Raw genomic sequence first — 17,997 nt, forward strand, 5'->3', positions numbered from 1 at the left:
AAACATTCAGTCTGATTTTAAATATTTCTTTAATAAATTTACGATCAAATGTCTATGACTGAATGACGTTTAAATGACCGACACGAGCTCTACAAGGTTCTACCAATTGCAATATAGCTTCTAATAATAGTAATAATGCTAGAAAATCATCATATACGTAAGACTTTTAATGTGGCTAACTACGCCTCTATAGTTAGTAGTACAGTTAGATGTAAATAATAATAATAATAATATCAATTAATTAAAAAAGAATGAAAGACTTCTTTACATCATGAGTCTGGCTGATGTACCAGTTAGCCTAAATAGAAATGTATTCTTACTTAATTAGTATTATTACCGTCAAGGCAGGGTCAGCCTTACCTGTTTAAGGGACAGACAATTTATTTCAAGTGAGTCACAGGCATTGACAAACAGAAGTAAGTCAAAAATTCTATTTGTAGTACAAATATGGCACGATGATTTATATATCAAGTATTGAAATGCCTCTTACATTATGTAACAGAATGAGTCAGGAGAAGGTGAGTGGTCAGGTTAGTCAGAAGCACCCACATCCTTGTAAAAGATGCAACAAGTGGTGTGTGTTGGCTAACAATAGTTGACATCTATGTCTGACCCTCTAAATTCCATGCACAAAGCTATTATATGAGCCAGAAAAACAAGGAACAGATAATAGATTATACAAAGTTGTTAAATGAAACAGATGGGTCAAATGTCACTTTTCACTCCAATGTGCTAATACACGGGAGGTGATGTAACTACCCTTACTGTCAAAGTTTACTGCTATCACATGAAGCTCTAGGATGCCATCATGGAACATGTCATACCTGGATTGCAGCTCATATCACTTCAGTGCTACCATAGAGGTAAACTCTCAATGCCTACACAAGCAGCTGTGTGGAAACACCTGGCTGATGATTGAAATTTACTCTAAAATGATTGTATAAGAATTCTGAATAATTATAAGAACTCCATCACCTCAACATCAACATAAATTATTTGTTTAATTCAAATAATTTTCAACTAAAATTCCCAAATATTCATTAGCTGTGTTTTTTAATATGCTGCACACATGCTAATAGATTTGTATATTGCTTCTATATTATTAGTCTAATAAAAGCAAAAGTCCTTAAGAATTTTATTTGATTGAACATTTTATAAACCAAAGATTTTGAGATTTCATTGAAAAAAGTCATCAGATGCACTGTAAAACTTGATATACTGTCACCTTAACCGGTGTGTAGAATGCAAAATTTAGCTAGTTAGCTATAAGCTAAACTTGCTTTTTTAATCTAGCTAATTTAAAAACGATGTAGCCAGTTGAAAATAGAGAATATATAATATAGTGAAAGCAATTACTGAAACAGTTTAAGAAAGGGTACCTTAAAGTAAAGACTGAGATATGGTTTTGTATAGAATGTGATGTCTTTGTGATTGATAGTGTTAGAAATAAGGTTTCTTTTTAACATTAGTTGCAATTGTACGCTCATAATAGAGTTGATACACTCTTCATTAGAATTATACAAGCTTTACTAATCTCAAGCTGTGAAGGGTTAACAAAGAGGCATGGAAGGAGTTGAGTGTTGAAAGTAAATTGCTTCACCTTTACACAACACAGTTTCAGATAGGACAGGCTGCTTGGCTTTGGGTGTCTGACAACAGGTGGTTCTAGTGGACAAGACATGGAGACTTTATTGTGACAGGACAAGATCCCTGAGTGGAGGACAATGACCGCTGCCATCCAGAAGGACTTCGAGAAGAACAAATCAGGGTATGTTGAGTCTAAACCGTGGCATCTCTCCATCAATAGCCAATCACAAATATTTCTTGTTTCCATGTGTCTAAGTATATACTTTGAATTAGGAATTGTGCTTCACTTCTCCGTGTGCAGACTGCCCGAATAGAGGTCCACAGCTATGCAAGCCAAATCTTTAACTGCCTGATAATAAAATACTGCAAATAGTGTCTCCTGAACTTCTCTCAATTAAAAAAAAAAACACCAACTCATTAGCCAGTCTAGCATTGCGTGCTATATAGACGTGTCTGGACAGGCACCACTCTGTATTTCTTAGGCAAATGCCATTTGAGCTGTAAATGCTAGTCTGTGAACACAGATCCCACTAAATGATCTCAGGACCTTGCCCCTTACTCAAGGAGTCTGATCAGAAATATGTAGACCAGACAGTGTCCAGCTCTCGCTATTTAATTTTCTGGTACCTCCTCAACATTCTTCAGATTGCATTAAATGTGCCCTCCTGGAGAAACTAGATTACCTGTGCAACCAAAATAGCCTGCAGATACTGTCTTATGCTACAAGTAGTGACAAGGACACTAGCAAGAAGCAAAACAAGAGAATAATATCACAGGTTTAGTCGGCTGTACCGTTTTTTGGAGCAGCGTATATGAACTCATAGTGGAGTAGTATAATGGAGTAAGTCAACATTCTAAATAAACACAGGTAAAACTAACCACACTCCACAGACAGGCTGCACTGTCTCATGTTACACGCAGTTTCATTATTTAATTCATCATCTGTCAAGTTATGGAAAATTTGCTCCCAGGACATAAATTTTATTTCATAACGCGAACAGTGAATGTAACCTTTAAAGCTTGATTTACAACAAATCTCATGTCCTGAGATGTAAAACACTGTGTGTGTGTGTGTGTGTGTGTGTGTTGATGTTTGTATATGCAAAGGTAACAGGGAGCCAGACCAGTATTTTGTATTCAAACAAAATGTAGGGCACTAGATGAAGAAAAAGTCATAAGTCACAGTCATTGACATTACCACCTTCTACAGGAAGTGATGACTTCCGGCTGCTGTGTGACAGTTCATCGAAACACACCAAAGCACTCAGCTTCCCTATATCGCGCACACTAGACTCAGCAGCTCACGAGGCAGGAGTCTGATGATCTTAGATTCGCATCAATATGTCAAGTCAAAGTGAGCCCACGAACAAAGGAGACAATCTACTGCAAACACCTGAACAGGTAAGGACTACAGTGCATTTCAATATGTTGGCATGATTGTAGGCTACACAATATTTATTTAAATTTGATTCTCCTTAAGTTATTAACTACTTATGTTACACGGTGATCGGGCCACAAGCAAACTGATGATCCCTTCAAATATTTCTGCTCTGGGTTTGAAAGATTTTCCTGGTTTGGTTTTCAGTGGCTTGTTATACTAGCAAAGCTTTTTTGCATTTTAGGGTAATTATATAAAAATTAAAAGAAAAAAAAAAACATAAAATGGCAGCTACAACAGTGTTGTTGCATCCGAAGTTGAGTCACTGTCTCCAAATGGCTATTTTGAGATGCTGTGACTATGATTCATTATTATTTTAGGGGGGGGAAACATCAGATCATGAAGAATTAAACATATTTTTCACAAAAGTGTTTTGCAATCATTTACTTTTGAAGGGTTTGCTACATTGGTACATAATGAAAATGCTGTACTCGTGTGCATGTGCGTTTGTTGAGGTTGGGTACGTGTGTATCTGCATAATTATTTTCAGACTATGTTTATAACGATTCCCTTTCAAGTGAATTTCCTGGATTGTTGGTTTGCTTTTGCTTCCAAGTCAGTTTCATTATCAGTGACAGAGGAAGTCTCTTGCATAGGCAGGCCTTATCAGAAACTTTAAAGAAGCACTCGCATTTCTTCAGACCAGCATTGATGTACTTTTTGCACAGGAAGAACTTGTAGCGAAGGCTGTAGTGACTTGAGATCACATTTAAATTCCTGTTAGTTTCAGTTTGATTCAACTGAAGTAGTTGCTTTTTTTTACATCCATTTAAATGTGCAACATAAGCACCTTTCCCTTGTTTTTTCCAGGAGCATGGCTTACCAAGACTCAAACAGGTAAAAAAACACAAACAATTGGCTTGGCTGTGATGAACTAAACCAGTGTGTGTTTTTGTGTGTGTTCGGGGGGGGGGGGGGGAATTTAACTAAACCAAACTAGCCAAACTGAAAGACCAGAGCCTAAAGACTCTGTATCACTGTTCTCAGCATGTTGACACTGTCATATTTATAGATAGTTAGATGTGTAATGGTTAGCAGGTTTATTGCTAATTACCACTCAAGGCTAAATAATGGAATGGATTTATATAGTTCCTTTCTAGTCTGACCACTGAAAGTGCTTAGACTACATTAAGTATACACTGCAACTACACAATTTACCTTTCTGTTATACATGATCACCATTTTTAGAAGTCATGTGATGCAAGATCTATTGATCAGTAAAAAATAACTTGTTGAGTTACTATTGAGATGTCTCTCTCGCTTTCTCAAAGCTTAGCTGCTGCTTTTGTTCCAAGAGGAAAAATAATCCCATCGCAAGTCATTATGCTACACTTGGTACAAAATGTACCCAAGTTTTTTACTAGTGGAGATTTCATCCTCTTGTGACAAAAACTGTTGTACTAAATTTTAAGTTAATCCCTCCGATAGCGGTCAAGAAATTTTATTGCAGATCAGCTTGGTTGCACTGGCTGAGAAAAAGTCAGATATCCCCCCCAGAATCATTACGATAAATCCTTTAAGAATAGCCATTTCGTTCTGCTTATCCAATGCGGGAAGGGTTGGAGCATATCCCAACTCCAAGAAGGAAAAGTCAAGGAACACATGGGACAGGTTGCCAGTTTATTGCAAACTTACAAACCAGAATTGCCAAAGAGAAATTAACCCACATATGTTTGGACTGGTGGAGGAAGCTCGAGTAGAGGCAACGTGAAGAATATGCACTTTTCACTTAACATCTGCAGACCTTGTGCAAGTCTGTCCTGTAGATATTGGGAGAAATTGCTAAATTACATTATGGTGATACTAGAGAATAAATCTGTAAAATTCATCTTTTGAGGACCATGAACATCTGTGCACAATTTCATTTCAATCCTTCCAGCCTTTGTCAGGACAGCACCTTCAAAAGTCCTCAAAGTCATTAGCAAATGTCCTCTGTGGACAATGTCAAAATGTACAAAATCTCAGGAATTTTTATAGGGAATTTGCTCAAAGAGCTGCCAATGTGACAAGTAGATATTGGACTATTTTACTGAATATGTTAAAGCCAGGAGGTCTCGTTATTAGAAGACTTTGAATGTGTGGACAATCCTTCCCATAGTTATTGTACTGGCTTTGGTACAGGAAAGTCCCCTCATGAACAGGGGAACAGTTACTAGGACATATCCTCTTCGAACAATGAATGTCACAAATGGTAAATGGCCTGCATTTGTATAGCGCTTTTCTAGTCCCTAAGGACCCCAAAGCGCTTCACACTACATTCAGTCATTCACCCATTCACCCTGGCGATGGCAAGCTACATTGTAGCCACAGCTGCCCTGGGGCGCACTGACAGAGGCGAGGCTGCCGGACACTGGACATCTTGTATAAGTCTGTGAATAGATGTTGGATTATTTTACTAAATAGGTTAACGCTTTGACACTGTGGTGGCACAATCGGTGTTACCCTCTGTACACAATGAATGTCTGTATAAAATTTAATCTAAATCTTTCCAACAGTTGTTGAGAACTGTGTTTCAGAATTCAACCTGGAGGTATTGCTAAAGAAAAAATCAAGTTGCAGACAAACCAGAACACGTCCTATAAGAAAAGTGAATGTCAAAATATGCAGAATCTTTGTGGTAATTAGTTATGTAGATACAAATGTATCTACATAGGATACTAAGAACTAAGGTATCTACATGAGGCAAAAAACAAAATAGAAATTTGGAAGCTTTGATATGTTGATTCTAAAGTAATATAGAGAAAGTTGCATTGTATGAGGATAATGAATGGATTTTATATGTGTGCATAATTTCATGTCAAGTCCTTCAAGTTGAATCTATATTTTTCACTGTACAGAAATGATGACGTTTTAGATCGTAGATACGATACCTTCACTAACTTGAAATTCACTGTGATCCATTGTAATCCATTGTATAGTTTTAAAATGTTCCTTTCATGTCTGCTTTTTGACGTTTTCTGTGTTTCCCTTTCCAGTTTTCACCTGTGCATACACGTAAACTGGGGTTGACAAGGAAATTGAGAGGGAGGGTAAGTCACCCTGCATGTGTTTTAAATGCTTAAATTTCAGGTTAAAATTATGCATGATTCCCATATTTATCAAACAGAATCATGGAAACATAGTTTTCCCGTGTCTCCTTTAGGATTTTAAAGAAGATGAAAATCCAGAAGAGAAAGCAAGGAGACACAAGGAGATGGAGGTATAATCACTTCCAGTGTATGACTATGTTCAGCATATAAAATGGCATTTTCAAACAACGTTCTCAATCTGATTATGTCTGTTAAAAGCTCAAGCCTCTGTATAAGGAGCTACTGTACACCATCGCACACAAAATGGGGAAACCGTCTTCAAATGAGATTTTCACAGATGACCAGCTTCGACGGTACATCCGAGAGGTAAAAACGTACACGCGTGTATAACGGCACTCATAACTTTCCAACTGCGTTGGTGTGCAACTAGATGATTGTTCAATCCATCCTATCTACCAGGCTTTCACTATGACAGAATCAGAGCACGACAGTCTGCTGGAGAAAGTACAGAGCACAGAGGTGAGAAAAGGAAGTCTGCATACTTGTTCCAATAAATGCGATGCTGAAGACCACCAACATCTATTAATAGTAGTCATAAGAATTCTATTTTCCACTGTCTTTACTGTGGCAGAAATGATGTCATCAGTATGTTTAATGCTGCAAACAATATTACATTAAACAGTTAATGCTGTTTAATGTTGTTTTATTATCTAACCCTCTTATCCATCCAGCCCCCAGTATATTGTCTGATGGCCACTGTCAAGGAAGCCAAGGGAATTCTGGGAAAAGACATCAGTGGTGAGTTCTTGCCTTTCCCGTACAGAGAGGGGGTTATCACTTTTCAGTGATGTGATGATTGAGACTCCTTTTAATGTGTTTCTTTTTTAGCCAGAGATTCTATATCGATGTTGATTTCAGCTAGGCTAGACTTGACCAGACTGCACATCATCTTACTATTTTTTGTTTGGGGGTTTTCTTTCTTTCTTTTCTTTCTTTATTTTTTTAAAACAAAGAAATAGAAATTATACTATGAAAGTTATTAATCAATCAAATTTACTGTGTGTGATCACCTAAAAAAGTCAAACACCGAAAGTGCCTAAAAAACACGATCATATACATTTAATGCAAAAGCAGACATAGCTTCCAAATGGTAATGGATGGATTGACATTAAAAAGTGCAACTTTGGGTATTTCAGATTTTCCCTTTTGAGCTGGAATGTTTTAGAAAAGCTGAACATTGTGCCTCTTTGCTGCCATCTTTCCAGTACTGTGGATTATAACTAAAAGCCCCAAAACTCATGATATAAAATGATGATTGATGTCTAAAAATGTGATTAAATACTAGCAACTTAATGCTGAAGAATTGTCGTGTTTCCATTGTCATTGTTACCTTTTTAGCATGTTAAATTAGCATTTAGCTTGTAAGCTACAATTGAAGTTTCTTACATGATGGTGGGGGGGATTGTTGTCTGCCATGTTCTTGATACAACCATGCTAGAGAAAAATGTGTATGACCTGATTGGTTAGCGGTAGTTCCTGGAGAATTCTGGTTAATTTCGTAAATAGACTGCTATTTATATAGTATCTTTTTCCTCAGTTAAGTCTCATCCAATGGGGTTCTGCATCTTACCCAAGGAAAACTTTGGGATGTGGACTGGAAGAATCAGGGATCGATTTGATTTGATTTATTTTGTAGACAACCCTAAACTGCCAGATGGTTATGCAGCAGTCTCCAGCCCTGTGTGACTGGGGTCTGATTCATTGTCGCCATGATTGTCACAAATCCGAAATGCCAGACTAGTTAATGTCGTATGGTTAGTGTTCCTCTGTTTGCAAATCCTGATAAGGTTAATAGTCTATAGTTTATAATGTGCATATTTTCTCAAAATGATTATCCTCAGAAAAAAAGAAGTGAAGATCTTGTGCCTTCCTTCTAAGAATCTTTAGTCATTCTCCTCTACCAAACGTGATTCATATTTGAATTTACTGAGTTTACATTTTTATGATTGGTTAATCTCTTTTTGGAGGTGACTTGAGTTAATCAAAAACTGTTTGTTTTGAACAGGTTTCAGTGATCCATACTGTTTGCTCACTATAATGGAGGATGAGGAGGAGAGTCGGACTCGCCAGTCCAGAGCCAAACCCCTTAAATCTGTCGTAAAGGATGCAGTATCACATGATAAAATCTACCAAACAGACATTAAAAAGCAAACTCTTAACCCCATCTGGAACCAAACGTTCATACTGTGAGTCACAATTCTTGATCATTTCTGCTGAAGTAGATTGAAACGCCCACATTACCTTCTACTGTTTCTCTTCCTTTCAGAGAATTTGGACATTTTGCAGGTGCCAGCTTCCACCTTGAGATGTGGTGAGAAAAACAGAAACCTTCACTTTGTTTGTTTTAAAGTTAAATAATTATGCTTTTCCTTATCTTCTGTCAAATATATGGAGTTACAATAATTAAATTAAATGTGGTCAAAGTCTCAAATGATGGGTGAACAAGAGATTGTGCTACAAGTGAGCCCAAAGCTCGGGCTTGAGACTACTGTCCTCTCATGCATACAGAGCTCTAGCTGTGAGAACAGATGCCCCACCCACCTGCTGTTCCTAACATTTGTTTGTGAGAGGCAGCCAATCAGAACAAAGTGTGCTTGAAGGGGGCAAGAATGAGCTAAAACTGTTTATTTCACAAAGACGGCTAGCTGAAAGGATTAATAAGGATTAGCTTGAACTGCCCATCATGCAAAGCTGCTCTAGTAGGGTGCAAAAACAATAATATGGCATTTGAGATGAGCATATTAGATTCCCTATAAAATGGTCTTTTCACTGCATTCCTTTGTGCTGTGCCTTTTCTGCTACAGGGACAAAGATGAAGAGGTGTCACTCACACAGAAACTAGAGGAGTTCACAACCAACCTAAATAATTTAAGAAGGTATTCTACTTTCTCTGTGACTTACACATAAAAAGTTGATTATGCAAAACAGCTAAGTGTTTCTACTCGTACCTGTTTAGGATGATCAAGGAGGCCAAAAAAGAAAAAGGAACAGACGACTTTTTGGGAAAAGTCGTTATAAAACTGAAGGTATTAAATGATCTTATTTTTGTATCGTCTGTTTTTGCTCAGCGCTCTCTTTCCAGTCTAGTAACCATTTTCTATCCTCACACTACAGGAGCTCCACTGTACTGAAGACAACTGGTACACTCTGGAGCCCAGAACAGAGACTTACCCTAATCGTGGCCAGTGCCACCTTAACCTCAAGTTCATCCACAAAGGGGTAAAAAGATGCCCTCTTTGCAGTGTCCGTGTAGTTTTACAGAGCGTAGTTTTACAGAGCGTAGTTTTACAGAGCGTCTCTGTTAGAATAAATGAAGAAATGTGCACTCATGAAACCTCTTTGATGTCTAAACTTACTCAAGAAAGAGGAAGTGGATTCAATAACAGTGAAGTTAATGACACAATACTCTAATAGGAGAGACTTGCGCTTCTTGCACAACAGAGAACATAACATTTATATGTCTAACAGAAGATACTTTCTATGTGTTGTGTGACTGACAGAGAGATGGGACCCTGAGCGCCGGCCGAAGCGCTTACGTCAACTACTGTGGCATTCTGCAGCAGTTTGTCCAGGCTTACATCTCAAAGCAACAGGTTAGGCAAACATCCTCTCAGCTCTTCTCAAAATCCTTCATCAGTCTCTCATTTCTCTCTCTTCGTGCTGTCTTTTTCTTCTTTAAAGGGACAGTTCACCAGAAAATAAACGTAAAGATGTGTACTTTTGCTTAATTACGTAGTTAACCCTAACCACTTCCCCTCTAATGCTCAAAGCACGAAAAGTTAATTTGAAAAACTCAATAAGTTTCTTTTTCTGTCCATGAAGCATAATAGATAATAGAAACAAAGTTCACTCGAAAAGTTCACAAACCTTCTTATGACCGTTTCATGTAGGAACTTTTTCCTTTACACCCAACTGCATCGAGTGTGGAGCTAGCTAACATTACCCATCAGCCAAGGGGGGCACCATCAGTGCTCGCATCTTGTCACAAGAGCAAGCCTCAAATTCTTTTGTAAAGTATTACGGTTGGTGGTTGTTGGGAAGAAAATAGTGCTTGCATGAAACTTCTCACTATTTGTTTCTGGATTTCTGGAAAGACAGTGATGGTGACCTTTTTATTTATTTTGTTTTATTGGATTGGATTTAGCCATTCTGTTCAGAAGAAGACAACTAATTTTACAGCTGGGATCTCCAAAAGTCAGCAACTCACAACAAAGAATATTTAGAGGAATAAAGCTTACTGTAGTACCGGAAATGTCTGTCTGTCTGCAAACTACACATTCAAGAGTTGCTCAACCAAACTTGGCACCCTTCATCTAAGTCCACTTAGAGATATCAGATATGTTGATGCCATCATGATGTTATTATCCTTTCTGATGATGTCAATGAGCCTTTATCCACCAGCAACACCTTATAAAAGCGTTTTATCATTTTAAGAACATGACAAAAACGTCTGATTTACATCTGAAAAAAGCTGAATTACACATGTCATATCATGATGCTATCCCATTACTCGGAAACCACTTATCAGCAGAGTATTTATGCACCTATCACGCCTTAATAAAAGCGTCATATCATTTTAATTTGACAGGATCTCATTTATATCTACAAAAGTTGAATTATGCAGGATATGTCAGGATGCCATCACATTGCCTTTACAACCACCTTTTTAGCCCTTATGCACCTGCAACACCTTATAAAAGAATCATGACATTCATCTTTATATTTAAACAATTGCACGGATGGACAATCGAAACAATACTGCAGCACAGGCCTGTAGTAGTACTAAAAAATGTCTGGATTAGATTTTAGGGTGAACTCTCCCTTTAACCTTCTGATCTTGTTTTGTGTCTCTCAGAGTTCTGCCCCGTGGAAAGGGGAGTTGTGCGGCGAGGCCCAGACTCTGCTCGAACTGTACGCTACGCAGAACGACCTCTCACCTTTTCTTCAGGACCTGGCGTAAGCACCATATTTAACATGTTGTAAATTTCATATGAGAAGAAGATAAAACAAGCCCTGCGTTAGCTGAAGAGAATCATAAACTCTAGATCTATCAATCTATTGCTATATTTTTATCATTTATCAGCTTCCAGTGATATTGCATCAGAGGTATGATGGACATATTGTAAGTCAGTGTGATCCAAGTCAAAGAATCCCCACAAAATGTAACTGAAACCTAATTACATTCGTCATTTTGGGATTTTACCAATACACATCAGTTAAAGACAAAATTAGAAGACTGTGTGTCAAAAACAAATTCACTTTAAAAATGGTCTTTCGAGTACATTAGTGCGGCTGTTAACCTTAGTTACTGTTACTGCTGTGCCAGCTTTCAGTTGTGCTTCTGAATAAATGTGGATGTGTGTGCCCCTGACAGGAAATGGGTGGCGTACAGTAAGTTGTACCAGAGCTTAGAAGTGGACTCGTCTGTGCTGTTACAGCAGCTCACGAGTATAGAATACCACTGGCACCAGCAGGAGCTGCCCTACCAACAGGTATAAGTGCTCAACTCACTGTCACACAGCTGCATAATTCAGAAGCAAATGTGCTTTACTGTGAGAATTTCTGAAAAGAGGTGAAGAGCTTTAACAGCGCAGGGACCTGCATACTTTCACTGCTAATGCAACCTAACTATGTCACCTACTTTTACTCGTCATCTCGCTTTAATGATGATTTTTCTGTCCTGTGATAGTCATTAATAAAAAAGTTAAAAGAAGCCAGGAGCTGACTTTCAATGCCAGAAGTGTTGAGGAAGGTGTTGCACTCTGTTATCAGAAACAGGAACTTGGGGACTCTCTTCACGGCTTCCTACAGTACGGCCTGTGTCTGGTGGCCAAATACAGAGACATCTTCCCTCCAACACCCAGCGCTACTCCGAAACTACACAGACTGCTCAGGTACACGTGGTTATAAGTGTTTACAGACTCGGCGGCAGAGCTGTTGTAGCTGAGGATTTTGATTATGAAGTACTTGTGCTTTTTTTTAGGATATTAGTCCAGATCTGTAAGACACAGGCTTTTCAGAAATTAAATCCAGCTCAGTTTGACCTGCATGATGAGGTCACCGATGCTATGCAGGTCAGTCATCATACTTGGGAGATTATTGCCATCTTAATGTTTAGTACATCATATAACTGTAAGTACTCATCACATTACTTTTATATCAGAAAGGTACAGAGGACTGGTTCGTGATCAAAAAGGGTTTGCATCAGCCGATGACTAAGGTAAAGTCAAGCACATCATGAAAATCTTACCTGGCATCTCCATTTTATTGCACTACACTTACTATTTTTGCACTATGCTGTCACACAGGACCTCTCAGAGATTGGGAGCGCCCTCTCTAGGTTGATTGGGGAGGTGCAGGAAGACATAAAACACAACAAAGACGTTTGGAACAGAGTATTTGTGAGGTAAGAAGGCAATTAAATGTTATTTTTTACTTGGCTTACAGTAGCTTGAAATGAATGAAAACCTTCCCTGTTCTCATGATGTTTTTATCACAACAGTGCTGTGCAAGTTGATGTGTTCACTGTCACCTATAAGAGGTTTGACTCCCTGGTAAGTAGAAATGGAACAGTCCCTTCAAGCCCCGTCAACCTTCTTCTTAATGAATCTGGTCATTTCTCGCCACATTGTTCTCTCCTTTCCTCCACAGATTGCAAAAGAAATGAGGGAAACCTTGTCGTTAATGGAGGATCAGATGGAGCAGAAACTAGCCAACAGCTTGTTCCCAGTTTATCTGAGCTTGCAGGCCATCTACAAAGACAAAGCTTTCTTACAGAAAAGGTCAGAAATCATCACACTCAGTGATCTATCTTATATGGCAGCCCTTCACTTGTCCCATCGCTCCAAATGTACCACCCTGTTTCTAAAACAGCTGCTGGAAAACCTCACAATTAGTCATATAAACTGTTTCCTTATCAAAAACCCTAAAGATTTTGTCAATTACATTGTGTTGGATACAAATTATTCCAATCACTGCCTTTTAATTGTATTAACATTACACGTGTGGGCCCAAATTTGCACAGAAACCGGGTTGTATTCATGTTTTTTAAAGTGGTGCTGACACTTCAGTTAAGCGTTCGATCCATTTTTTAATCTATTTATTTTTTGTTTGTTCAGCTGAAGTTTAAATTCCTTCTGTCAGTACTTTGGAGTTTAATGCAAGTAATGTAATAGGAGCTCAAGAGCTTGTTTGCCTTTTCAGGGGAGTGCTAGAGCTGTCAAACTTTCATGAGGGTTTCCGAGAGGCTCTGCCTTACTGGCTGAACCAGGCATTCAGCACCACTCAGGACAGGGTGGAGAGGGCTGTCCAGGTGGACCAGGTAAATGACAGAAGACTCTTATTGTAATGTAAATTTCTTCCACAAAGAAAAATGTCAATATATATTTTTAAACCCTTTCTTCTTCTCAGCTCCAACCACTGCAAACTGGTGTTGTACCAATAAAACACAGCTCCTCAGCAGTGGACCTGGTGGCGTGCATCCAGCCCATCTGCCAGCTGTGGGAACAGCTGTCCTGGCCTGACCCCGAGGAGGCTTTCATGCTCATGGTCAAAATCACCGAGGTGCATATATCAGATTATAAACTGGTTACATTACGTGATTGTTGGAAAGATTGTTGGTTGTATATCCCGGCTTTCTGTGTGTTTTCAGGATGTTTGTAAGATTGTGGTGAACTATTGTAAAATCCTAAAGGAGAGAGTCAGGGTGCTGTCTAAGAACTCTGACCACGGCTCTGCTATTAACATGGTAAGAAGAAGAAAACAACAAAAATAATCTATAGGAACAAATTAATGCTACAACCAGATTGTCCTCCTCCTCTCTGTGCAGTTGTGCGTGGTTGTGAATGACCTGGAGCACTTGCGGACTGTGTTGACCCGACTTCCCACGCAGCTGAACTGGGCAGGGCTTCGAGACAGGACTCACGATGTGATAGGAGAAAGCCAGTTCAAAAACACGCTGCCCTCACAGCTCCAGCAGGCCCAGAGCATCTTGGGCCGAGAGATCCGATCAGCTTTAGACACTCTTGGGAAGAAGGTATCGAAGACTAGAATGGAAAACTGGACAGTTTTTTAAAAAACGCTATATTTCACACATTTAAAATGAAATATCTCTTCAGTTAAACACAGACATTGAAACACACGTCAGAAACATGTCGACCAGACGGAGGATTCCTTCCAAATCCACAGAGGATGTGAGTCATGCCTGCTCTCTTCCAGTCTTTTGTCCAGTTTTCTCACCTCATCCCCAGTTGGTCACAGCAGACGGCTGCTCCTCCTCTGCCTAAGGTTGCTTCCTGTTAAAAGGGAGTTTTTCCTTCCCACAGTCACCAAGTGCTTGCTGATAGTGGGTCTGATTGTTTGGCTTTTCTCTTTAACTCACAACATAAATCACCTTGAGGGGACTGAATTGAATCAAGTCTATGTGAACTGAATTTCTGTGTTTGCCTAACATTTAGCCTCTTTTCTGTTCTTAGGCTGCAGCCCCTCTTATGCGCTACATAGAGCAGGAGCTGCAGTACATGAATGAAAACTTAGTTCAAGAGAACTTCAACAGGTACTGAGCCTAATGTCTGATAGCTCTGCTTGTGTTGTGTATTTTCCAGTAGTTTGTTTTCAGTGTCTCAAGAAAGTTTTCTAAAGAGTGTCAACTTATTTTATCTTCTATATCCAGTCTCCTGACTCCTCTGTGGAATAACTCAGTGAAAATCATCCACCAGGTGGCTAATCAGCATCAACTGCAAGAGGGGCTAATGGTGTTCTCCCAGAGGTTGCTATATACACTGCAGGTTGGTCCACAGCCACAGAAAACTGTCTGGCTGTCTTGTTATTTCTTTAAGCACTCTTCAGGAAAAGTTCTCCAATCTTCTTAACATTCCAAGCTCCTCTTTGAATGTTGGCTCCGTTCTTCTGTGATGTTGAGACTGTTATATCTCTCATGACCTCCTCTGTATATACTGATGAGAATTTATACCAAAAATATCGAATATCGATCCATCACTCAATAAGGCCTGTTGTCACTGATTTTCAGGAAGGTTCTTATGTAGTTTGGCATACCTCAGCATTTTTTCCTACCTTGAATATGGCATCTTAACAGCTACCCTTCCACTAAGAACATTTCTCATGAGGTTTTGGTGACGTGTATATTAACCAAGGCCTTCTAAAATGATCTCTCAGCTCCTGTAAGATCTTTGCTGGATTTTGTCCTCTTTCTTAAGGACGTGGCTTTGAGTACTGTTCATCTGCTATTCTTTATCATCCTTTTTGACTTAAATGGGGACCACTATTTACCAAATGAACATCATGTTGTTTCAGTTAGACTTTAAATTAGTAATTGAAACTCATCAGTAAGGTTACTGCAGTGTATCCAGGTTACAGATCAATGAAGCAGACGAGCTGTGACTGCTGGTCATTAGAACGACCATTTTGAGCGGACGTCATCAAAATAAAAAAACCCGTAAAAAGCGTAATAATTTATTTTTGCATTTCTTGAAAATGTCAGTGCCTTGAGCAGTGCTTCCACGCGGAGGGAAACGGACTTCCTCTGAATAAACTTCACTCTGATGAGTACAAGGTGAGTCTCTGCAGAAGAAGAAACTATTCATTTCACCGAAGAGTTTAAAACGATTTGACTTTATTATTTCACTCTTGTGTCTGTCGAGGCCCTCAAAAGCCACCTCACTCACCACTCCCTGAATAGCCAGCAGCTTGTGGAAAAGTACCTTGAAGGGAAAGTGTTTGAGCAGGTGAGTTTTGCAATAAACACTTATCACACAAATTTCTTTTGCAGCTCTTTTAGACTGTCACTGTCTCTGCTGATTTACAGAAAGCATACAGTGGGGAGAAATACGGCGCTGTCACCCTCCTAGCATCCTACAGAACATCAGACCAAAGACTCAGAATTGACGTGCTGAATGCAGTCAACCTCCTACCAATGGATTCTAATGGTGAGAACAGTTACAAACACATCCTGTTGATACAAACAGGCACTCTAGATCCATGATAAGTATACAGTGACGTGTGCATTGACGGCAGGTCTCAGTGATCCATTCGTGCATCTGTGTCTGGAGCCTTACCACATCTTTCCCGAGGTAGAACCTCGCTGCACTCAGATCAAAAACTGCGATCTCAATCCCCTTTTTGACGAGGCATTTGAATTGTAAGTAGTTCACTCTCATACGTGAGCCTGTGTGGCTGTCTTCTTTCTACGTGTTTCATCTCATGTATCTGCCTCCCCTCCTCTGTCGTAGTCTGGTTTCACTGGAACAGTGTCAGGCCCACAGCGCTTGCCTGGTGATCACAGTCCTGGACCACGACACCTTGAGGTCAGACGACTTTGAAGGCGAGGCCTTTCTGTCCCTCAGATCAATACCGGGAGTCGCTAAAGAATCCAAAGGAGATGAACTCAGCTTACAGCCAAATAACGTTCCTGCTCAAATCCGCCTGCCTCTGATGCATCCTAAGCCTAACAGTACGTCAGTATGTTAAACTTACATCACAACAACAGATGCCTCAAGGCGCTTCATATTGTAAGTACTTGCCTATGCCAGAAGGTTTGGCATAGGCAGTCTCAAAAGCATGAACATGCCGTAGAACAGCCGTCCCAGCCTGTTTTGCACCACAGACCGACCTTTAAGGTGTCGCAGGTAAATACAACAAAATAAAACCAGTACTGGTACCAAAAAAAGAAGATTTGTTTCCTAACACGTGGGAAAAGACCAAGGGAAACCTAACAATAAAAACGATTAAAAAATAAAGCTAAAAAACGATTAAAAACCCTGAAAACCGTAAATTTGACACTCTCGCGGCCCGGTACCAAACGACTCACGGACCTGGGCACCGCTGCCATAGAAGGTCTTTAACCTATCAGCAGGGACAGTATCTGCTCCTTCATGGAAGGAGGAACAGGATGAGCACTGCCAGAGCTACAAAATGATCTCCAGCAGGCCACTGGTGTGAATGTTGATGACAAACAGACTTATTGAGGTTGGCATGAAGTCACCACTGGCTTTTCATAGATGAGAGCAGGTTAACCCTGAGCACATGTGACGTCCGGAGATGTCGTGGAGAATGTCTAACATTGTTAAAGGTGACCAGTTTGGTGGTGAGTCAGTGATGGTTTGGGAAGGCATATCCGTGGGTAGATACATAGACAAAGCAACAGCAACCCGCCTGCCATTAGGTATCAGGATGAAATCCTTGGCTCCATTATTAGACCCTACGCTGGTGCAGTAGGTCCTACGTTCCTCTTTGTGCACGGCTTCACAAGATAAGAGCATGCAGGCAGTTCCTCAAGGATGATGAAATTAATTGCACTGATTGGCCCGCACACTTGCCTGATCTAAGTCCAACACAGCACCCCTGGGACGTTATGCCGCCAGGTTGCGCCTCAAACTGTCGAGGAGCTCATTGATGCTCTGGTCCAGATCTGGGAGGAGATACCTCAGGACACCATCTGTCAGCTCATTAGGAGCATGCCCTAACTTCCGAGTATCATTTTAACTTGCTGCAATGAAATTTATACTAGCCTGCTATATCACTGTTTCACTTTGAAATCAGCCCTCTGTAGGTTTATAAGTTTCATTTCAGTCTCACAATGTGGCATCCCTTTCCTCCCTAACCCATTAACCATATCACTATAGACATCACCATCACTTTTTTTCCATTGAGATCTGATGTGTTTTTAAAGTGTTCCTTAAATTGTAAATCATCAGTGGCACTCAAGCCTAACCCATGTTTGTGTGCATTTCTGTAGACAACAACATCCTGCGGTTACTGGAGTCCAGGAAAGGAGACCGGGAGGCGCAGGCTTTTGCAAAGAAGCGAAGACAGAGAGAGAAACAGTCACAGGAGGCCATTCAGTCATAATGAACACACAGAAACAAG

The 17,997-nt window shown here is 39.8% G+C and overlaps 1 protein-coding gene across 1 annotated transcript; it reads left to right on the top strand.

Moving 5' to 3' along the window:
- Window positions 1-1,672: 1,672 nt before the first annotated feature.
- On the top strand, window positions 1,673-17,979 carry unc13d (unc-13 homolog D (C. elegans); the record flags this gene model as incomplete). Its single annotated transcript, XM_082544036.1, has 35 exons — window positions 1,673-1,768; window positions 2,798-2,988; window positions 3,836-3,862; window positions 6,001-6,054; window positions 6,168-6,224; window positions 6,313-6,420; window positions 6,514-6,573; window positions 6,786-6,852; window positions 8,120-8,300; window positions 8,381-8,425; window positions 8,919-8,990; window positions 9,071-9,140; window positions 9,229-9,333; window positions 9,615-9,707; window positions 10,970-11,070; window positions 11,489-11,606; window positions 11,887-12,008; window positions 12,098-12,188; window positions 12,278-12,334; window positions 12,423-12,520; window positions 12,617-12,668; window positions 12,766-12,896; window positions 13,318-13,435; window positions 13,525-13,677; window positions 13,766-13,861; window positions 13,943-14,149; window positions 14,232-14,306; window positions 14,589-14,668; window positions 14,786-14,900; window positions 15,614-15,685; window positions 15,774-15,857; window positions 15,938-16,058; window positions 16,147-16,270; window positions 16,362-16,582; window positions 17,867-17,979. Exons 2-35 carry the CDS (start codon window positions 2,929-2,931, stop codon window positions 17,977-17,979), a joined length of 3,348 nt encoding a protein of 1,115 aa, XP_082400162.1. The 5' UTR covers window positions 1,673-1,768; window positions 2,798-2,928.
- Between the last annotated feature and the right edge of the window lie 18 nt (window positions 17,980-17,997).

This window comes from Aulonocara stuartgranti (genome assembly GCF_965226115.1).
Source record: "Aulonocara stuartgranti genome assembly, chromosome: 8".
Lineage (NCBI taxonomy): Eukaryota > Metazoa > Chordata > Actinopteri > Cichliformes > Cichlidae > Aulonocara > Aulonocara stuartgranti.